The sequence below is a fragment of the Triplophysa rosa genome, linkage group LG10 (genome assembly GCF_024868665.1).
Source record: "Triplophysa rosa linkage group LG10, Trosa_1v2, whole genome shotgun sequence".
Classification (NCBI taxonomy): Eukaryota; Metazoa; Chordata; class Actinopteri; order Cypriniformes; family Nemacheilidae; genus Triplophysa; species Triplophysa rosa.
In genome coordinates, this window is record NC_079899.1 from 459072 (window position 1) to 483301 (window position 24230).

A 24230-nucleotide genomic window follows, 5' to 3' on the forward strand; every position below is an offset into this window, starting at 1 on the left:
ATTGCACACATTCTTATCATTTACTCACCCTCAAATTTCTAAAATGGTATTATTTGTTTAATAAAATATGCTTAAAGGAAAGTGGGGATAATGACTGAAAAAAGAGGCTCATTAATCGAGAATGTTATAATCTAATTAAATTGTAATTTAACAGACACGTCTTTATTTACAAAGCAAGGGGTTTATTTTTCATAGTATTCGCAAAACAACAGCATAAAGTGCTGTAAAAAAATAACGCATTAATGCATGCAATTAATTTGTTCAGAAAAATATTTAATGCAATTAACGCAGCATCCAATTTTTTTGTCATCCTTTGGCTAGCATTACATTATATGATCACGCTCTTATTCATGCAAATGCATGCAGACAGCGCACTAGAATTAAAGCCACACTATAGAACTTTTGCTCACGGGTTCCCCAACGTGGTTGATAAGCGCAATTGTCTGTTACCAGTGTTGTAAATAATGTCGCTGTATAAGCTTCCCCGTGAGCAGCGCAATACACGTTAATTTGTTTACTAAGCTGATGGAACCGTCGAATGCAGAAACATTTGGAAACCATGTCACACTCTTTCGCAGGCAGGGGATGGGCAGCACTGTGCGTACCGACTCGAACACAGAACTTGTCCGGTAAAGAGTTGTTCTACCACTGAAATAATTTTAGAGACATTATTTTAAGATCAAAAAACTACAAAGTGTTGTTTCTTTCATGCTTCAAAAAAACAAAAACACAAAAGATTATGCCTTGTCGAGTATCTTCATAAGCACAAACTTCTACGAATTAAATAAAATCTTAAATGGGTGCATGAAAATGGGGAATGCGTCAGCATTCTGAAACCTGCTGCTGTGGCTTCTGTTGCTAATGTTAATGAAATAACAAAAGAACAGAAGAATTGGATGTGTTTTGTAGCTTTAATCAGAATTAATCTGTATTTAATGTAGAATTTAGCAGCCAAGACTGTTAAGTGTTTGAGAACTTTCAGTATTAGGTAAAAAGGGCACAGAAGCTTGTAAAGATAGTTTAAATTTCACTTAAATTAAAAGTTTTTTCAAGTCTAATGAATAATAGTTAATAGTTAAAATTGAAAGATCTCTCAATTACATTTACATTTTGTCATTTAGCAGACGCTTTTATCCAAAGCGACTTACAGATGAGGGAAACAATGGAAGCAATTGGAACAACATAAGGACAACAAAAAGCATAAGTGCAATAAAAGAAAACTGGTCTCATATAGCCTACCACAGTATACAGAGCTAAGTTTATTTTTATACTTCAATGTCGAATGGTAATAATTAATGTTAACATTTTATAGAAATAACTTCCTAGAGACATCATCAGTAGTAGTACTAACATAAGTGATGCAGGTTTTCATTCATAAAATGATGGCATTGAAGAAATATTAAAGAATAGACGATCTTTATGTTGTTTCTACATTCATTTGGTGATTAAATGTGCAATTATTAAAATGATGATCTTATGGTGTTACATCCTTCAATATATTCATATAATGCCAATCGTCCTTCATTTGTGACCCTGAACAACAAAACCAGTCATAAGTAGCACGGGTATATTTGTAGCAAAAGCCAACAATACATTGTGTGGGTGAAAATTATTAGGATATTAATTAAGTAAAGATCATGTTCCATGAAGATGTTATGTACATGTCTTCTAGGGATGTCAATTTAGCCAAATTTCCATAATTGATCTTAATTTAAATTAACGATCAAATAATCAAGTTAGTTTACATGAATACTAAATGCCTCTGCAGTGGCATATAGGCATGACGGTGTGCAAATACAACACACAACGACAGCTTTCTCAGCTGAATAAAAGGTTTCTAAGTTTAAATAAAAGCCTAGTAGCTTTGTTAAAATTAATTGGTGTGAATGATAATATAATAAAATTATCTATTTAATAATTAACAAATGGACCAATATACAACGTGTCGCCGCATCAGATGCGCCCATTGGCAATTGCAAATCAGCAAATGAAAATAGCTTGATTTGTTATTATACACGTGTTATTTTCTTTCCAAACGTGCATAGAACACTGTGCATGGACACTATGGACACTATTACAGAGAATCTATAGAATTCGAAAAAGCGTGTTTTTATTCACGAATGTCCCTAACGTGTTACAACCTTTAGCGGTCCTGAAGTTGAGACTTGTGTCTCACATGAATAACATAATTATTTGTATTACATGAGCATGAAGCTAATTTTAAATAAAACAACTGAGTAAGCTGTTGTATATATGCTTCAGGTTGAGACATAAGAGCGTCCTCACCTCATCCTCCTCATCTGTACTTTTTCCTGACGAGCTGCTGCTGTTCTTGCCATCTTCAGCACATGTGACTCTCTCACCGTTTGCACTTCCCTGTTCGGCCTCCCACTCTTGAAGAACTTCATCCAGGTTAAACCGCCGACGATAGTTTACAAAGAAATTCTTCACCTGCCCCACTGTTTTATTCCCAATCACATCAGCAATAGCCTGGAAGTCTTTGCCATATTTTCGTACACCTGGTTAAAGGTCACATCATGAATTACATGTTAGATGTGAACACAGGTGAAACTGATACCTGTGAACTTTATTCACCTTGTACTGCTAAGAGCTGCTCATCTGTTGTCCAGCGGGCATTCACTTTTTGGGTGCACTGGAACAGAGTAGCACAAGTAGCGAAGGTTTGACAGCAGCATGTAAACAGAAAGGGGTTCGCTGTAACTCATTATCAGTTAAAGAGACATGCACAAAACGGGTTGCTGTGAGCATAGCTGTTTTTGACGAGGCAAAAAGGGTTTTGTTTACACAGCCATAGAGTGTTTTTACGCAAAATATGTTCCAGACATTTCATGAAGACCCTAATAAATCATACCAACTTGTTGAAAGTGCTCATTTTATGAGTCCTTAAAAAAACAGAGCGGCATCACGGGAATATTGGAGCTTTAGCATCGCGATGCTACCGTAGCACCAGTACACCATGCAACCCTACTGTGTAGTGCTTTCACAATACATGGCTTCAGTGTTTTACCTCAGATAATCGGTATTCATTGATTCCATCTTCAATCTTCTGTTTAAGTCCACTGTTCAACTGCTTGGCATTCTGAACCTAAATTAGGTCAAAGAGAAATCCTTGTTTTTATGCATTTACATTCAAATCAACCTCGCTACTCTACAGCCGTTACCTTTAGCACAATTATTTTAACAGCTTTCCTATGGCTCGGTGGTCAGAGCATGGCACTAGCAATGCCAAGGTCATGGGTTCGATTCCAGGGGATTGCACATAGTTAGAAACATGTATAGTACAATGCAATGTAAGTCGCTTTGGATAAAAGCGTCTGCCAAATATGCTGTCATCTAAAGTTTAGATCTAAAGTCACTCACAAATGATAAAATGCTTAACATCACAGAAATCTAGTGTAGTGGTGTTATTAGGAATGCACACCTGGCGTTTGAGTGACACAAGCTCCATATCCAGCTGACGCAGGACGCTGTTAGCTGCGCTGGAGCTGCAAGAGATGGCCACCACGTCCTCCTGCGTCAGGTACATGCCTTTTGGTGGCCGGCACTTGGATCTCTGTGAGTGGTGACGGTGCTGCAGGGTCTGGTGGTCCCTCCGGCCAACTCCAATCTTGCAACTCAATGTCTGAGGCTCGCTGTGGCTCTAGTAGAGCAAAGACAAGAACAGATTCTGCGTATTATGATGTGAACAATATACACTCACCTAAAGGATTATTAGGAACACCTGTTCAATTTCTCATTAATGCAATTATCTAATCAACCAATCACATGGCAGTTGCTTCAATGCATTTAGGGGTGTGGTCCTGGTCAAGACAATCTCCTGAACTCCAAACTGAATGTCAGAATGGGAAAGAAAGGTGATTTAAGCAATTTTGAGCGTGGCATGGTTGTTGGTGCCAGACGGGCCGGTCTGAGTATTTCACAATCTGCTCAGTTACTGGGATTTTCACGCACAACCATTTCTAGGGTTTACAAAGAATGGTGTGAAAAGGGAAAAACATCCAGTATGCGGCAGTCCTGTGGGCGAAAATGCCTTGTTGATGCTAGAGGTCAGAGGAGAATGGGCCGACTGATTCAAGCTGATAGAAGAGCAACTTTGACTGAAATAACCACTCGTTACAACCGAGGTATGCAGCAAAGCATTTGTGAAGCCACAACACGCACAACCTTGAGGCAGATGGGCTACAACAGCAGAAGACCCCACCGGGTACCACTCATCTCCACTACAAATAGGAAAAAGAGGCTACAATTTGCACGAGCTCACCAAAATTGGACAGTTGAAGACTGGAAAAATGTTGCCTGGTCTGATGAGTCTCGATTTCTGTTGAGACATTCAAATGGTAGAGTCAGAATTTGGCGTAAACAGAATGAGAACATGTATCCATCATGCCTTGTTACCACTGTGCAGGCTGGTGGTGGTGGTGTAATGGTGTGGGGGATGTTATCTTGGCACACTTTAGGCCCCTTAGTGCCAATTGGGCATCGTTTAAATGCCACGGCCTACCTGAGCATTGTTTCTGACCATGTCCATCCCTTTATGACCACCATGTACCCATCCTCTAATGGCTACTTCCAGCAGGATAATGCACCATGTCACAAACCTCGAATCATTTCAAATTGGTTTCTTGAACATGACAATGAGTTCACTGTACTAGAATGGCCCCCACAGTCACCAGATCTCAACCCGATAGAACATCTTTGGGATGTGGTGGAACGGGAGCTTCGTGCCCTGGATGTGCATCCCACAAATCTCCATCAACTGCAAGATGCTATCCTATCAATATGGGCCAACATTTCTAAAGAATGCTTTCAGCACCTTGTTGAATCAATGCCACGTAGAATTAAGGCAGTTCTGAAGGCGAAAGGGGGTCAAACACCGTATTAGTATGGTGTTCCTAATAATCCTTTAGGTGAGTGTATATTACTAGGGCAGCAGCTATCGATTGTTTCGATTATTACTAATCGAGTATTCTACTGATTTTTCCATCGATTAATCGGGTATTCGGATAATAAATACTTTTTATTTATTAAAAAGCAATACTAAATATACAAGAGAAAATAAGACATGTCTCTTAAAATGAGTAAAACAACTAATTTGTTTCCTTTTTAGAACAATTAATGTTTTTATTGCTGAAATTGCATACATTAATATCTGTGAAAACTAAACCCATTTAGTACATTTCATTGCCATATTAAATTCAAAATGCAATATAATACAAATATATAAATAAGAAACATGAATAAAAATAGAAAGAATAATTTCAAAGGTAAACAAATAACTTCAGTTTATGCATGATATATATTACATATTAGCCAGATAAGTGCTGAACATAGCGAATTATAAAAGATCACACGGGTGAACTGAATAATAAATATCAATGCCATTTTCTCTTTATCAGAGACGACACTTTGCGTTCGTCCCTTTCAGCAATGCTTTTCACGGGTGCAAAAACGACATTTAAAACATGCTTTTCCTGTCGCATCAGCGCCTGATGCTATGATGTTGCCCGTATCTGTGTTTTGAATGTTCAAAATATAGCACCCGAGGACTTACATTTTATAAATCACCAAGGACCCCCCTCCCACTATGGGTAAAATTCTTCGGATCTATACGATTGACAAGAATGGCATATTTGGATTCAAAACGTCGAATTTCGCAGAAAAGCGGCTCGTTTGCAGGCATGTTCTGTGGAAAAGCAAACATTGCAGTTAACACATTTTGTTACTGTATATTGTCTGGTTGCATGCCGAAACAAGGTTTACAACGAGAACAGGTTTTGTTCAGCAGTGGTAAGTACAAGAAACTGGTGAAATGAGCACCTATCCAAAGGGGTCAAATGGTGGGAGGCCATTAAGCAGAAGCGTGTGTAACATTAACAGCCGACTGTTTGGTGAGAAACAGATTCCCTCTCTGAGGCTACTGGAAGGTGTTTTGATAGATTAATGGGACATCATTACATTAAATGCTATTCAACAGTTGTATGAATTTACTGAGCAGGGCTCCAGACTAACTTAACTGTTTACTAGAAGCACTGTAGCACCTTACAGAAAATTTTGATGCACACCTTAAATCCACCTGCAACCCTGTGTGCTTTGACAATCTTGTTTGCATTTGTCAGCGTAAGAGAACCTGAAAGAGAACTTCCTTCAGTACTCAATTCTGTCATATAGCACAGCTATATCCGACCATAGACTTGACGAGTGTAGATGACGTGATAGGCATGTACAGTTGACTGACCACTCCAGGACCCTCACCCCGTCTCTCTCACAATCATACACACACTGATGAACTCAAAAAGCGACCATCTGGTCACAGTCTGAAGCCCTGTTGAGAAAAGGTTTGAAGCTGTATTAAAGGCAAAATGGTATCACCTAGTATTTCCCCACTGTTCACATTCTATTCAGGGGTTGTCCAAAATAGAGTATCATCATTGTTTTCTGGTCCTATATTTGCGGTCTAAATGTACATGACAATGTGCATGATTTCAATGACAAACGTTTTATCCAAATATACTACCTAGAAAATGACCCACTAGCTCAATCCAATATGATCAGGGATGCACATAAGTGGTGCGCAGGTGCGCATGCGCGACCAAAATTAAAAAATGCGCTCTGTAAATAAGTTTAGAACGCTCATTTGCGTACTGACATGGTTGAAACCTTTTGATGCACAATCACTGTTTTAGACCGACTAAATGTAATACTGGATAAGATTTCCGTTTGTACTGAATGCTGCCAAATATACTGATATCTCGTGTGATAAACGGGACCTGTGTGTAAATGATGAAAAACGGAGTATTGGTAGCTCCGCATTTGTTGGTTCTGCTTTTGTTACTAGAGAAGCACGCGGCACGCGCAGCCTCTGTGAATGTCTGGAGCTGCGATGCACGTCTACCAAAACACAGCTTCTCTTAAACTTTCTAAAAGGACAAGCTGTTTAAACTTGACACTCGCCATGTGCGTTTGCAAGTGCACTTCCCAGCAACCTGCCAAAAACCAAAAAGGTTGTCGTTTTAGGTTTCAAAATTGGTGTTGAAAATTAATATTTACTAATGTAAAAAGAAAAACAAGAAGAAATACATTACCATTGTATTTTAAGTGTACTTTAAAGAAATATAAATATATTATTATTTTGTTTATTGTTCATTAAAAAGTAACTACTTTTTTACTTTTATTTTTAATAGGTACTGTAAATATAATTTGTCACATTATGTGCAATGTGAGCAGCAAACCGAATCTCCAGGTGCTTTCTTGAGAACCAGATAGAAAAACTTATGTGCGCCCCTGAATATGATACAATCTTTACACTAACCAATACTGAGTCTAAAGGCAAAGCGCAGAAACTACACATTAATTCAAAATTTAATTAAGGCTTGAAATGGGCTTTGTGACATCTATTCTGTCTTGTAACAAAGTCTCCTGGTTCAATTTTGTCCCGTTTCAGAAAAACTTCTTTGTCAAAATTGCAGTTACTACAAAATCCAAGCTAATACCAAGGCAAACCACAGGAAGAAGATTTACACTGGCACCTCACAGCAGTTTTTGGTTTACTGTTCACAGGGTATATACAGGAATCATGGAGCTAAATTTAATACTTTTTAAGACCTTTTTCAAGACTCTTTCCATATATTTTAAGACCTCATCGCCACTTTTTTGTTTTAATTGGTTACATTGGCGACACTTGAACTTACATTTACTATATAATGATTGTGAGATAGCACATATCTATTAGATATTAGTTTGTAATAACTCCTTATTAATTAAACATAATTTAGAAGGGTGGGAACGAAGCACAAGAGAATTAATTGAGTGACTAACCCAATGCAAGGTTTATTAGAAAGAGAAACGAGGCTATGCTAAACGCCTTCCGACACACAGAGCAGTACACCTCACGGTTAATCCCAGAGACGGCCCTCAGCCATGGTTCCAACTCTTTATCCTCAAACCGTGTTGTTTAACAACCGGGTGTAAATGGACCTCCCACTATTCGCCTACCTACTCAATGATTAAATTCAGGCAAACTTTAGCATATGACCTCTTTGGACTAGGGATGCACGGAAGTGAAAATTCTTGGCCGAAGCCGAATAAAAATGAAACACTTGGCCGAATACCGAACATGGCTTTTCCTATTTCTTCTATTTATTTAGACAATTTTTTCACTATTGCATAAACTGAATGGTAAAAATGTGAACAAGTCCCTGTTGAAAAAAACAGCATATGCTGGTTTGGTATGTTTTGATGCTGGTTTAAGCTAGTCATGTGCTGGTTTAAAATGGCCATGTGCTGGTCCTTAGCTGGTTTAAACTGGTCAAACCAGCATCAAAACATACCTAACCCAGTATATGCTGTTTTTTACAACAGCAGTAGGCTAAATTAAAACAAAATTTGAGCCCTCTCCCTTCTTGAATAGCCTATAATAGGCCTATAACTGACTGCTGAAAGAATGTACTGTACAACAAGTGTCCCTCAACATTATAAGCTAAAACTGTGAATAAACGAAAACTGTTGGATTATTATTGGCTACACTGCAAAATGATTTAAAGAAAAAAACATCCAATGCAAGCAATTCTGACTGACAACCATTTCAGTTCACGTCTCTCCTCCAAACTCCGCCCACAAAAGCTCACTGTTCTCTCAGGTGGTGCACACGCGGCCGGGATGCACAGAACATACTTTAACACGTTGTTTAGTACAGGGAACTGTGTGTACGCGACCACTGTATGATGTCAAAGGATGTCGAGAGCAGCAGGGCTACTGTCAGACCGCCTGCTCCAGTCTGAAGTACACAAGTTACCGACCGGTAAAGACACTTTCATTCAGAAATTTACTTCAGCGCGGCAAGTTCTGTGCTGTGTCTTTCTCTGACACATAAAAATTCTCCACACACTGCCGACATGTTTGCGGCATTAATAAAGCATGCGCCCCCCTCTCTCTCTCTCTCTCTCTCAACTTACAATACTTTTTAAGACCCCGCGGACACCCTGGTTCATCAACATGCCAGTAAAAATAGGCTTTTTAAGAGGTTTTGCGCATCAGAGAATCTAAAATAAAGTAATGCAAAACGTAATGCAATTGCTGTAATGGAAGTAAATGTACAGTGCGTAACACAAACACCAGCACTCAATGGGAAAGGCCAAAGATAATCTGCATTAACAAGGTGCGCCACTGCGATTGCAATAAATTGGAAGAAATGCAATGCTAAATAGCTGCCTGGAGGCGCTCTTGCTATGACGTAAATAGCTGTCCGAAAGGCCGCCGAGTGACATGACTTTCATTAAACGGACTTTGGCATGGTGCCGTAGACACTCTTTCTGCATGTGCTTGGTGAGAGCAATGTGAACGTGCTGCTTTCGTATGCAGTGTAAAAATACATTCTTGATGTGACAAATTCAGACATTATCACTTTACACTGCGTTCCAAATTATTATGCAAATTGGATTTAAGTGTCGTAAACATTTAATTTTATATTGTTCAATTAAACTTATGGATGGTATTGTGTCTCAGTGCTCTTTGGATCACTGAAATCAATCTCAGACACCTGTGATAAGTAGTTTGCCAGGTGAGCCCAATTAAAGGAAAACTACTTAAGAAGGACGTTCCACATTATTAAGCAGGCCACAGGTTTCAAGCAATATGGGAAAGAAAAAGGATCTGTCTGCTGCCGAAAAGCGTCAAATAGTGCAATGTCTTGGACAAGGTATGAAAACATTAGATATTTCACGAAAACTTAAGCGAGATCATCGTACTGTGAAGAGATTTGTGGCTGATTCAGAGCACAGAAGGGTTCGTGCAGATAAAGGCAGAATGAGGAAGGTTTCTTCCAGACAAATTCATCGGATTAAGAGAGCAGCTGCAAAAATGCCATTGCAAAGCAGCAAACAGGTATTTGAAGCTGCTGGTGCCTCGGGAGTCCCGAAAACCTCAAGGTGTAGGATCCTCCAGATGCTTGCAGTTGTGCATAAACCTACTATTCGGCCACCCCTAACCAATGCTCACAAGCAGAAACGGTTGCAGTGGGCCCACACATACATGAAGACTAATTTTCAAACAGTCTTGTTTACTGATGAGTGCCGTGCAACCCTGGATGGTCCAGATGGATGGAGTAGTGGATGGTTGGTGGATGGCCACCATGTCCCAACAAGGCTGCGACGTCAGCAAGGAGGTGGCGGAGTCATGTTTTGGGCTGGAATCATGGGGAGACAGCTGGTGGGCCCCTTTAGGGTCCCTGAAGGTGTGAAAATGAACTCTGCAAGGTATGTAGAGTTTCTGACTGAGCACTTTCTTCCATGGTACAAAAAGAAGAACCATGCCTTCCGTAGCAAAATCATCTTCATGCATGACAATGCACCATCTCATGCTGCAAAGAATACCTCTGTGTCATTGGCTGCTATGGGCATAAAAGGAGAGAAACTCATGGTGTGGCCACCATCCTCCCCTGACCTCAACCCTATTGAGAACCTTTGGAGCATCCTCAAGCGAAAGATCTATGATGGTGGGAGGCAGTTAGCATCAAAACAGCAGCTCTGGGAGGCTATTCTGACATCCTGCAAAGAAATTCAATCAGAAACTATCCAAAAACTCACAAGTTCAATGGATGCAAGAATTGTGAAGGTGATATCAAAGAAGGGGTCCTATGTTAACATGTAACTTGCCCTGTTAGGATGTTTTTGATTGAAATAGCTTTTGATTTCAGTAAATATGACCTCCTAATGCTGCAAATTCAACAAATGACCATTTTCAGTTTTTTACAACCTATGAAATGTTTTCAAACTCTGTTGTGCATAATAATTTGGAACAGTGCATTTTGAGTTTTTCATTTTTTAAATAAATACTGTTGTCAGTGGGAGGTTTGTTCAATAAAATTCCAAATGTACCCTAACTGTTGATTACTTGAAAATTATACTGACTGTCATTTGCATCGACAAATTAGGAAAACCAGAGAAAGATATCATTTGCATAATAATTTGGAACGCAGTGTAGTACAATGGGCATACAATAAAGCCAGCCCGCATCTGTTCGTCAGCATTATACTCAACAGCACATTGCTTCTTGTGTTACAGGCAGCCTCGCTTCACCGCCTGATCACCACTCGCTATTAGATATTACTCGTGGGGATGCGTTTATCTTTTTCAGCGCACAGACATACAGACAAACATGGACAGAGCCAGTTCAGAGTGTAATTAAGCGCACAGAAATCATTTAAACGCAAAACCGGAAAAACGCAATTCACTTACACGTATTGAACCGTGGAGGTCGTACCGAACGGTTCAATATTATATTGAGTATTGTGGCATCCCTAATAAACACAGAACCAACAAGCCACAGCGTCTACCATGGCACAATCCCAAAGTCAAATAGTGGTTGAATTTGCGTTAAAACGCAAGTGTACAAAGATGCACTCAAAAAAGTGCTGGGTTATTTCTGTAAACACATTGTTGGGTTATTTATGCTGGGTCAAAATTCTGGGTTGTTTGGGGTACTTTAAACACGCTGTTGGGTTGAGCATGCTGGGTCAAATGAAATGTAGGGGGTCATTCACAGATGAACACCTGGTTGGGTTATTTTGACACAATAGCTGGTTTACTCCTTTTCGTTGGTCAGCCGTTTCTCCTGCATAATATTCGAAATATTACTGTTATTGTGTAGGGCTGTGCGATTTGGGGAAAATATCTAATTGCGATTTTTTTGACAGACATTGCGATTGCGATTTGATTTGCGATTTTAACTTTTCTAATTCAAGCTTCAGCTCAATATTGTTGTGTGGAGCACAGTATGGGTATAATTACCCTGCTGAAAGAAAACAACAAAAAAAACACTAAAGGCACTAAAAGCAGCAAAGGCTGAGCACCTCCGTAACCTCATAGAAACTAACAAAAACAATCCAAGGTTTTTATTTAGTACAGTTGCTAAACTAACAAATAAACAGACTTTACCTGACCTGGGTATTCTGCCGCACCTTGGTAGCAATGATTTCATGATTTTTTTTACAGAGAAAATCGAAAACATACGAGACAAAATAGTAAAACCTCAACCTCCAAGTCTGTCCTATAAATTAGTACCAACCATCGCCCCAAAAGAAAGGCTACAGTGTTTTTCACCTATAAAACAGGAAGATTTAATTAAACTTATTGCAACATCTAAACCTACAACTTGCTTATTAGACCCCATACCAACTAAATTATTAAAAGAGTTATTACCCGTTGCAATTGAGCCCATTTATAACATTATCAACTCGTCAATTAATCTAGGCCATGTCCCAGGAGCCTTTAAACTGGCCGTCATTAAGCCTCTTATCAAGAAACCAAACTTAGACCCCAATGAACTAGGAAACTATAGACCGATTTCAAATCTCCCTTTCCTGTCTAAAATACTAGAAAAAGTAGTGTCCACTCAGTTGTGCTCTTTCTTACAAAATAATGACATACACGAAAATTTCCAGTCAGGCTTCAGACCGCATCATAGTACTGAAACTGCGCTCGTTAAAATTACAAACGACCTGCTTATAGCATCAGATAAAGGTAACATCTCACTCCTAGTCCTGCTCGACCTTAGTGCTGCGTTCGATACTGTAGACCAGGGGTCACTAACTAGCGGACTCCGGTCCGAATGCGGACCGCGAGATGCGTCCGTCCGGACCTCAAAGCCTTTTGACATAATAAATAAATGAACGCCTAACATTATTTTCTAATGCAATCAAATTTATAGCAGGCACATCAAGGTCCGCTCAGTAGCAGTTTGGGTCCTACGGCGCCACGGACAGTTAACGTATGCGCACTGTCGCTACGTTCTTCAGACGTCGATGAGTGAAGAGAGCCGAGACAGACTCGCTGCACAGCGCGCAGACAGATGTAACTCTTAGTGACTGAAAAACAATGTCCTTTTCAAAAGTTAGAAAAGTTGACGCCGAAAACCATGTTTTCCGAGATGAATGGGTCGAGAGATTTGCATTTATTCTTTCTGCATCGAGATGCACGAGGCCGGTTTGTCTCATTTGCTCGGAGTCTGTTGCGGTTGTCAAAATTGGAAACCTTAAATGGCATTATGAAATTAGACATAGACACTTTGAAGAAACCCGCAGCAGTCCGAGGTAAGGACACGGAAAATATATGAGCTCAAAGCCCAGTAGGAGCGATCTAATCGGGTCCTCCCTCACTAACTTACCGCCCAACAACCAGATATATGAATGTTCACTAAGAATTCAGCGGATTTTAAGATAACATAAAAAGCCCTTTACTGATGGGAAAAGAGTGCATGGAGGCTTCTGTGAAACACTTTTAGAAGGAAAATAAAGACATGAACTAAAATAAAATATGACACAAACCCCCTTTCAGCTGCAACAGCCACAAGAAGAGCTGAAATGTTATCAGAGGATGATCAGTCACAACTTGATGCTGCTATTTGTTCATCTCAGTTCAGCAGAAAACAACACTTTAGTTTTCTTTTAAAGTTGTTAATGTTGAAATGAATGTGTTCAGTGCAGGTTTAGAGATTAGGGCATTTTGCACATTTTCCTTCATTATATTGTTGTCAGACATTGTTATGCCATCGTAAAAAACAAATATTAATATTTTTATGTATTTAATTGTCCGGACCTCGGCTGGTAAGGAGGGTTCATTAACTGGACCTCAAGCAATTTTAGTTGAAGACTCCTGCTGTAGACCATAAAATACTTCTAGATCGCTTACACAATTATACCGGTATTCAGGGACAGGCACTACAATGGTTCAGATCTTACTTATCAGACAGACATCAATTTGTCCATTTAAATGGGGAATCATCAAATCTAACGCAAGTAAATTATGGATTACCTCAGGGATCGGTTTTAGGACCCTTGCTATTCTCCATATACATGCTGCCCCTTGGAAACATTATTAGAAAACATGGAATTAGCTTCCACTGTTATGCAGATGATACTCAGCTATATATCTCATCAAGACCAGATGATTCCTTCCAGCTATCCAAATTGGCAGAGTGCATCGACGATATAAAGCATTGGATGACTTGTAATTTCCTTCTTTTAAATTCTAATAAAACAGAAATATTACTTATCGGACCAAAGACACGTGAGCAGAATATTTCGGATTATAACCTGCAAATTGAAGGCTGCACTGTTACTCCAACAAATACAGTTAAAGACCTAGGCGTTATATTAGACAGCAACCTGTCATTTAAAAATCACATCTCAAATGTCACAAAAACAGCCTTCTTCCACCTTAGAAATGTTGCCAAATTGCGAAATATTTTATGTGTGGCTGATGCAGAGAAGCTTATTCATGCATTTGTGACCTCAAGACTTGACTACTGTAATGCACTGCTTAGTGGTTGTCCTGCATCATCAATAAACAAACTACAGTTAGTTCAGAATGCAGCTGCCAGAGTTCTAACCAGGTCCAGAAAATACGATCACATAACCCCAATGTTATCAACCCTTCACTGGTTACCCATTAAGTATCGTATTGACTTTAAAGTTCTTTTAATTACTTATAAAGCCTTAAACGGTTTAGCCCCTACCTACATAACAGAGCTTCTACCACACTACAACCCATCACGCTCTCTAAGATCTCAAAACTCCAGACTTTTGATAACACCTAGAATAACTAAATCCACCAAAGGGGGTAGAGCTTTCTCATACGTAGCACCTAAATTCTGGAATAGCCTCCCCGATACTTCGAGGGTCAGACACACTCCCCAATTTAAATCTAGATTAAAGACGCATCTTTTCAGCCAAGCATTCACTAACACATAGCTAATGAACAGCAGCTACGCTAATTATTCTCTTTCTGCCCTCGCCTCGGGATGCCCATCCCGAGGTAGGGAGAGATTCCGCCAGGCCCAGATGAACGTCATATGCCCATCCACAACTAGAGATTACGCCAGCTACATCGGAAAATCCCGTACCATCCTCGTGCGAGAGCCTGTGGACTGACTGACCATCCCAGCTCCATCCAAGGCAATTCCATCACCACCCAAGATAAAAGGCGACCATCTGGCCGGCCCAGCTCAGACAATTCCATCCCCAACCGAGAGCAAAAACGGACTACCTGTCACATAAATGCTAAATTTACAATACTTGGTATTTAATGCTAAACTTACATCACATGACAGCAGTTTGAAGTTATGGCTGCACTCAGTGACTTGATTGGAGGTAGCTGGGTGGGTGTTGTAGGGAGTGGGGGGGCTTGTTGGTTGTGGTTCGGGGCGTTTCATTTGTTGGGACTGTGTGGGTCTGGTCTGGTTGGTCTTGTTTTGTGGTCGATGTCGGACAACAGAGGAATAAAGTTAATTATGCCATTACTACTTTTCCCTGGTTGTTCCTCTGTTGTCTGTTGTTGATCGCGGAATGGGACCGGGTTGGACCTGCACGGTTTCGGCGGGTGGGGCTTCCTGGGTCGCGGCTCGTGGGTCTCCCTGTTCTTCGTGGACGTTGCTCGGTGGCTTTGGTCGGGGTCACTGAGTGCAGCTATGACACGTCAGAGGAGATCTGGCCCTCCCGGCTGAGCCTGGTTTCTCCCGAGGTTTTTTTTTTTCTCTCATTATTCATCATTGGAGTTTGGGTTCCTCGCCACAGGCAGAGCAGTGCAGTGTTGGCTTGCTCACCGGGAGACTGCATTTATTTATTTATTTCATTTATTTATTAGATATTATTTATTATAATGATCTTGCTTGGTCTATAAACACCATGCACTGTGCTGTGTTTTACCTTTCTGTGTTTTTCTTATTTGCTCCTGTAAAGCTGCTTTGGAACAATGCACATTGTGAAAAGCGCTATATAAATAAAATTGAATTGAATTGAAATCACACCAATAGAATCCAAATACCAGTGTACACTATTATAGTTTCCATTAAAACAAATACAACTCCCATTGTAACCCTTAAATCCATAACATTTTCTATTGTGTTAGTGAATTATTAAAATAGTTCATAGGTTCATAAGGCTGATTTATTAATTTTTTAAGTATGTGGGATTTTTTAAAACAAGTAGAAAATGTGCTGAATGTTTAATTTCATCCAAGTGAAATTAGCAAAACAGTTAGATAGAATTTACATTTGTTTGAAACGCGGAGCTAGGCGTGAGTTGACACAGGGTGCCGCGTGCGTCAAGGCAAGCAGGCTGTGTGTGCGCATCAAGTTTAAACGGCTCGTCCGCGAGACGCGCAACGCGGGGAAGAGACGGCGAGTATGAAACAGGCTATGTGTGCGCATCAAGTTTAAACGGCTCGTCCGCGAGACGCGCAACGCGGGGAAGAGTCGCGCGAGTATGAAACGGGCTATGTGTGCGCGTCAAGTTTAAACGGCTCGTCCGCAAGACGCGCAACGCGGGGAAGAGTCGCGCGAGTATGAAACAGGCTATGTGTGCGCATCAAGTTTAAATGGCTCATCCGCGAGACGCGCAACACGGGGAAGAGACGAGCGAGTATGAAACGGGCTATGTGTGCGCGTCAAGTTTAAACGGCTCGTCCGCAAGACGCGCAACGCGGGGGTTAGAGAGCGAGTATAACACAGGCGGTGTGTACGGGCTTCTGAATTGGATGGTTCTTTAGTATTTATTTGCCTAATATGATCGATCTGACTCTGCAGATGCCATAACACACACTCTCTCTCTCTCGCCCGCTTTCTGTTTTTTTTTTTTGATTAGGCATAACGGAGGTGCGTTCACTCTGTTGGTTAGCAAGAATGCCACTCAAAGCGGGCTTGGAACAGACGCGTTTCCTATATTTCACATCGTTTCCACATCGCAGCCTCTTGCGATTAGCAAATCGCAACGTCTCACATCGTGATTGCGATTCGATTTCGATTAAACGTTCAGCCCTATTATTGTGTCATAAAATGTAGTTTTAAGACTTGTTTAGGCGAGAATGTATGTGTGTTAAGTTCAAAACATCGATCGGCTAGATAACGTCTATTTAGAAATGTGCTCAAATGTTTTCGGAGATGTGACCTCCAAACAACCACCGGGAGCTCCGTGCTCATGTACCCCGCCCAACACTGTCTCACCTTGGTAGGTCCTGCTGAAAATCACTGCTGTTTGTTATGTCTCTGTAGTAGTTAAACAACGTATTTTATTTTATTTTAGGTATATATAAGTCAATCTTTGCTCTCATTAGTCTATTAGTTTCTGTGCAGATCGTTTTGAAAGAGGGTAAATTGTATAACTTTATATTATATTACGTAGCACAGTAAACAACATGCACAATACGGTAATCAGAGTGAGCACGTTGCCTGATTCACATGTTTTTTTTAATTAAAACGACAGGATCCAGTGGTTTATATAACTTCATATTACTGCGTTTAAATGTAAATCTACTAGGGCTGCAACAACTAATCGATAAAATCGATAATAATCGATAATGAAATTCGTTGTCAACGAATTTCATTATCGATTAGTTGGTCTGTGATGTCACTTGCGAGCTGCGCAGTTACAAATCAAGCGCGTCTTCTTCCCTTTTAAAATTACCATTTTAGATGTGTCTCTCCGTGCAGCATGAGCTGCGCAGTTTTAAATGTCAGACGTATCTCTCCGTGCAGCATGAGCTGCGCAGTTTTAAATGTCAGACGTGTCTCTCCGTGCAGCGTGAGGTGCGCAGTTTGAAAGTCACACGTGTCTCTCCGTGCAGCGTGCGGTGCGCAGTTTGAAAGTCACACGTGTCTCTCCGTGCAGCGTGCGGTGCGCAGTTTGAAAGTCACACGTGTCTCTCCGTGCAGCGCGAGGTGCGCAGTTTGAAAGTCACACGTGTCTCTCCGTGCAGCGCGAGGTGCGCAGTTTGAAAGTCACACGTGTCTCTCCGTGCAGCGCGAGGTACGCAGTTTGAAAGTCACACGTGTCTCTCCGTGGATGCGTCTCTCCGTGCGGCACAAGTTGCGCAGTTTTAAAATCAGACGTGTCTCTCGGTGCATGCGTCTCTCCATGCAGCGCGAGGTGCACAGTTTTAAAGTCCGTCGTGTTCTGCATGCATCTTTTCAAGCTGCGTAGTTTTAAAGTTTAAAAGGGAGAGGTGTTTAAATGACAAAATTAAAGATTATATTAGTAAAACCCAATTTGTGGCGTTTGCACTTTGCAAAGTACATAATAGGCTAAATACCCTGATTTGGTGGTTTATTTAGTTCAGAGGTGGGTAACGAAGTACATTTACTTGAGTACTGTACTTAAGTACACTTTTTGAGTATTTGTACAGAAGTATTACTTTTTCTGTTTACTTTTTACTGTACTTCACTACATTTTAATGACAAATATCTCACTTTTCATGGCACAAAAAATGATTTCCTTGGCCGACCCTCCCCTCGCTCCCACGTTTGGGAGAGACTATTGTCAGTTGCTTCTAATATGACACACCTGAATCAACTCACCAGGTGTGTTAATTATGGAGACATTCACAACATTTTGGGAGAAGGCTAATGAGTTCAGTTGTGTATACTTTTCCCATATCTGATTTACTTATTATAAGCAAAAGATGTAATTGCATTTTATCCGATTAACCGAAAAAAATAATAATCGCCCAACTAATCGATTATCAAAATAATCGTTAGTTGCAGCCCTAAAATCTACATAAAAATAAAATGGATTGCATGTATGTATCACGGCTGTTTGAAGCATCATGTACTCTGCTGTGTCCTGAACTACGTCCTGCCATTCGAAGTCCGAACCAGCAACAGCGGAAGTCCGTTCTTTGAGTTCGTCTAATCAAGAAACGGCCTTTCTTTGCCGAAGCGAGGGGAACGTCATTCAGATGTATTTATGGTAAATTAATTTAAATTAAACCTATATTTGTAATAATGTTGATATGGGGATGTGGGGAGTGTTTTTTATTGTGTGCCACTGCTAATTGTCCTGGCTATGTTATGAGAAAGGTGTGTTTCATATTAAATTTGGTTAGCACTCATACGTAATCCCTTTAGTAATATTCACTAAAGTTGCATGCGGAAAGTTTGCTGGCACACATTAAGAATAGTTGTCATAGAAGCGATTGGGGTACGTTTAACGTTAGCAGTCTGTCTTCTGTTTCTGTCAAATCCAGGATCACTTTGGAAAAATCAGATAAACACCTCGTTGGGTTACTTTGACCCAGCGACTGGTTTATAATTTGCAGATCTTTCTGGAGTTTTCACTTCTGACTGGATCACACTCGGAGCAGGTAGAAATTTATGGTAAGTTAATGTGACTTTTTACTTATGTTTTTAATAAGCTGTGGAAGGCGCAAACATAATTTATTGTTCAAGATAACATTAAATGATTTGATATGGGCGGTGTTAATGTTTTTTGTTATTCTATGCCAATTAACTTAGCCATGTTAATAGTTAGCAAATGCGTCATCGTTAACGTTAGGTCGTAACGTTAGTTAAAAACGAGCTATATCTACCACCTTTTGAACAGTCAGAAATTTACAAGTTGTAAATTCATCACTTCAATATCGTATTCATCAAGGTTTCCTCTGGAATTTAAAAGGGGGAAAAGCTGTTGGTATTTTATCCAGACAGAGCGCCGTGATCCCCTTAGCCCTAATACGTTAAATCCTGAGGTAAATTAGTCAGATACACAAAAGTTAATGTTCACATCATGTACATCATGGCTTCATTGCATATTTACAAGGGGGAAACGCGTATTGTATTAAATCCTTGAAAGGATTCTTGTGTATGCTCTGCCAGAGGGGAAACTTCAATTTGTACAGGGTGACATGACACCAGGTAAGCTATATCTTATAATCTTATGTCATCATTTTGTTGTGCATTACTACTTCAGAAATATAAATTATTATTTATATACAGTATTATGAATTATATAAAGTAAACTATTTAAATGTTAACGCAACACTATATTGTGCTCAAATTGTTTAGTTGCTAAAGCGGAGACAGCTTTGAAGGTCCTGCCAACTCTGCTACCCCCATCTACAGGATGTACAAGAGAGGAGGAAAGGTCTTCAGACCCACCACTGACGAGGCCCAGAGGTCATTTATTGACATGCAACCTGTAAGTTTTTGCTTAAGTGTTTCTACTTTAATGATGGTGGATGTTTTTAGTGTTTGGCACAATAGCCTACTGTATGTTTTAAAGCCAAGTTCAACATGCAGGAACTAGACAGTGATTCCTGTTAATCATAAAAGCCTTGTCTCCTGTAAATTAGGGATGGGCACAAGTACCATAGTACTCGGATGAGTCACGATCATCGTTTTAATAACCGATTGTTGCAATTACATTTTTAAATAAGGTAATTTTCTTTCTTACTGATTAGTTATGCTAGCATTTCGTACTGTACCCTGAGATTTAATTGGTTGGCATTACGAGAGGTCAAGAGTCAAGACGGGTCAGGGAATCAATAAAAATAAACATTTGGGAAGAGCATATTCACATCTCTAGTTATTAGGGATGTAACGATTCACTCAGCTCACGATGCGATGCGATTCACGATTCTGATCTCACGATGCGATTTATTCACGATTTACTCACGATTTATTTTTTAAAAATGAGTTGAAACAAATTAGAAATGAACAACTTACCTTGCATTATTTCTTAAATGCTTTACGTTTCTTTGCATAATAAAATAATGTTTTATTTCAAATAATAAAAGTAAACTGCGATTTTATAACAAATTAATAATAGAAAAAGTCTCTTTAATATAAACAAACTAATACTGTCTGTGCTTTTCTTGGATTTTTTTGCATTTAAGAAATATCAGCATCCACGTTTAGGTTTGCAGTGAAAATAGCGGCCCCTGCTGTTCAAAGAATGTATTGCGATTCAGTTCAAGCCTCAACCGAATTGAATCGTCACTCATTATAACCGATTTTCAACCGGCTCACGGTGAATCGTTACATCCCTACTAGTTATACTTTCTAGTTAGCACGTAACTTCAAGTTCACATGCATTTTGTATAGATAAATAAAACGTGTAATATTACATTTATTTACACATTATGTAGTATTACTAAATAAGTTTCCGAATAATGAATTTGAATGTATAAAAATGTTTGCAGTTTTTCTTTGACACTTTCACAATAAAGCTTGACTTAAATGTCAGTTATATTGCAATACTGAGTGATGGTGTGCAATCAACAGGTGGGGACCAACATGGTGGAATATCTTCACAATATCGTGATGACTGGAGAATTGTTGCGCGTTTTGTGCCTTGCGGACGAGACAAGGGGGACCTGCTAGACATTTGCCATCGCTGGATGCAATGCCATTGAGACAGACTCTTTGTTGGAGGCTGTTGATGTCTGTTTTAAAGGTTTTTAGGTCTTTGATGTTACGTACACAAAGCAGTGTCTTCACACCTGGGGGTTTCTCCAGCATGCTGTATATCAGATTGATGGACACGAGTCGTCATCTGTTAAATTTTTGAGGACAACAGTTTTTTCAGCTGACATTTAATAACTTATAATTTTGTAATTTAGTTAACTATGAAGTTTTGTTGCAGGACTCCTTGTTCTTAATAAACATGTTCTTATCATTTTGATAAATGAAAATAGTATGTGGGGAATGATTAATGTCATGTGGGGGTTAAAACATTTGTATTAAAAACTTTTATGCATTAGCACAATTCAAAACATTGTATTAAAATGTACAAAAATCGAATAAATTGATGTTGTGTACCTTTTGGCACTTTTTTTTAGAAAACAAAATAGGTTCTTGTCTACTAAATCAAACAGAATGGGTCAAATAAAATAACCCAGCACATGAGTAACACTTAGTTTCACCCACTGGTTGGGTCAAATGAACAACCCTGAATTCTGGGTTAAATGATATAACCCAGCACTTGGGTCAAACCAACCCAGTGCGTGTTCTGTCCAATAGTGACCCAGCGGTTGGGTTAAGGTTGGGTTGTTTTTAACCCAGCAGTTTTTAGATTGTGGGTAAGGAAGATATAAGCAAAATATTAACTCATAGTAAGGCAAATGACAGCTTTATAATCAGTTAACATTCACTATAGCCAGCAGCTAGCAAATTAAACAGACATTTTAGCCTACCTGCGCTGCTATATGTGCAATATCCACCCTGACAACGTAATAATAATCCAATTAATAATCACGTTGATGTTTGTTGATCCAGTTCCGGTTAAGTTATATTGTTATGCCAAGTTAGATGAAAGTTAGCTGCGCATCCTCAGCAAAGTGACAACTGGACGAGCGTGCCCGGAAGCAACAAAAGCAGTTTTGAAATACATTTACATTTAGTCATTTAGCAGGCGCTTTTATCCAAAGCGACTTACAGAGAGTTCAGGGATCAATAAAGCAATATGTCATACAGGAGCAATAATACAATAGGTGCTAATACAAAGATACTATTTTCAACAAAAGCTAGACCACTACCTGTTGAGAGAAAGAGAGGGGGTTAGTGGGGGTTTTTTGACAGAAGAGATGGGTTTTAAGTACAGTAGTCAACATTTGAAGTGGATCAAGAAGGTTAATCAAAGTTGTCCTAAGACAAGAACAATACCCGTTCTTGTCTTGGACAACTTTGATAAACTTTTTTTGATCCACTTCAAATGTTGACTACTGTAGTTTTTTGAATGTTATGAGAGATGTCGTTGACCGGACTGAGTTAGGAAGAATGTTCCACCAGGAAGGAGTTGTGAAGGAGAATGAGCGGGAAAGCGAAATTGCTTTCAAATCCGCATGTTTGCGCCATCCACAATTTGCAAATCACATTAGATCACATGATTTGGATAAAAAAAGTGAGCCAAATTGCCAAACGTTTTTTTTTATTTCACAGATAGCTAGGAATAGATAAGAATCCTCTTTTTTAATGATTAATTATATTTTTAAGGGTGTTGATAGCATAAATAGGAAATGTACATGTTTGAGAATAGGAGAAGCATACATATATGTTAGCTTAATATCTTTTTAACCTTTAATTCTAGAAAATTATGCATGGCATTTAAAAATATTCAAATTAATTTAACTAAATAGGTTACTTAATAGGGCTACTAGTTATAAAAACAACACATTCACCGTTCATTAATTATTGCAGGACATTATGAGGTTGCTACTTCAAAAAATTCTAAAGAAGCAGCAGATAGTGAAGATGGGGGAGTTGTTTGCCTCACTGGATTTTTTTAGACAGGCTGTTACACAGAGGAGATAGATAATAATAATAATAATACTAGATTATTAGATAATAGCTTACGTCTGCAAAAATCTGTAAAACAGTACAAACAGGATGAGGGCAGGGTGTTGAGGGCTGAAGACAGTGATGAGGATGATGATGAGAGGGATGCTACCTGTGTACCAGAGGATGAGGGTGGTGATGATGAAGATGGTGATGATGACAATAGCAGCCAAAATGTTTTTTAAGGGCAGTGAATACAGGTGCTGTTAATCTATTCGTTGTGCTGCTGTTTGCATGTTAAAATAAATCTGTGAAAAAATGTTTGTATTTTGAATGTGTCACAGACCTTCGTCATCTGTAGCTGTGTCTCATTTCGAAGTCTGCGTCCTCCGGATGTCACATGTGAAGGCGTATGCAGCGGACAAACACGACCTCCGGAGGACGCAACCTTCGAAATGAGAAGCAGCATGTACAGTATTTTTATTTAATTCCAATTTAATATTAAAATCGCAGTTAACGGTTAATGTTCAGATAACGAGCGTCGGTTCTCTGTTAGGGAAATTAACCAAAATGAGCATCCCTACTCTGGAATACACAGAATATTGTATAATTAACATGGTAAAAACAAAAAAGAAAGTTGGATGAGCAAAATTTTGTTTGTAGATACTGCACTTTGCTTTGTAATAGTGCTTTAGCTGTTTAAGGTTAACGATGGATATAAAATCCTTTATGCTTGAGATTCGAAGTCATCCAAAGGCAGAGTGCAGTTTCTGCACTTTGGAGGTCAAAGAACACATCACTGCTCATGGTTTTTATCTAAAAAACAATTCTTCCTAAGAAAGCTTTATATGAATGCATTACTACTAATCTACCCACAACATGTTTGACTGGCTACTGTGAAAATGTTAATGGCATTTTTCTCAGTTTCAGTGTCTGCATAGTATTTATTCATCAGTTAAAAACTGTTTAACATACTAGGTTTGAAAAATTCATACCATGCCATTTCTTTTGTTGGCATATCTGTTCTAAAACTCACAAAGTAATGCTGGAGTATTGTTTCAATGCACATGGATTTGGATTCGTTATGTAAATGTTTACTTGTTTGCATTATATAAGAATAGTTTATTTGTCAGTTAAAGTTGAATATAGAATTGTAACAGCCATATCATGCC

General features: G+C 39.3%; 1 protein-coding gene and 1 long non-coding RNA gene across 4 annotated transcripts in view; one reads left to right on the forward strand and one right to left on the reverse strand.

The window, feature by feature from the left end:
- rcor3 (REST corepressor 3) overlaps positions 1-24230 on the reverse strand; it is a 52622-nt gene that overhangs the window by 1672 nt on the left and 26720 nt on the right. For 2 of the 3 annotated variants that reach the window (XM_057343163.1, XM_057343162.1), the window contains 5 exons: positions 23405-23506; positions 3443-3661; positions 3029-3106; positions 2596-2653; positions 2287-2519 (listed from right to left, as the gene is read on the reverse strand). In XM_057343163.1, coding sequence (XP_057199146.1) covers positions 2287-2519; positions 2596-2653; positions 3029-3106; positions 3443-3661; positions 23405-23506 — 690 coding nt within the window. The remainder of the gene's footprint in view (positions 1-2286; positions 2520-2595; positions 2654-3028; positions 3107-3442; positions 3662-23404; positions 23507-24230) is intronic. The other variant, XM_057343164.1, reaches the window with a different exon arrangement.
- Positions 16198-21813, forward strand: LOC130559869 (uncharacterized). Its single transcript, XR_008963625.1, has 3 exons — positions 16198-19981; positions 20136-20219; positions 21067-21813. It is a non-coding gene; the product is annotated as an uncharacterized LOC130559869 (long non-coding RNA).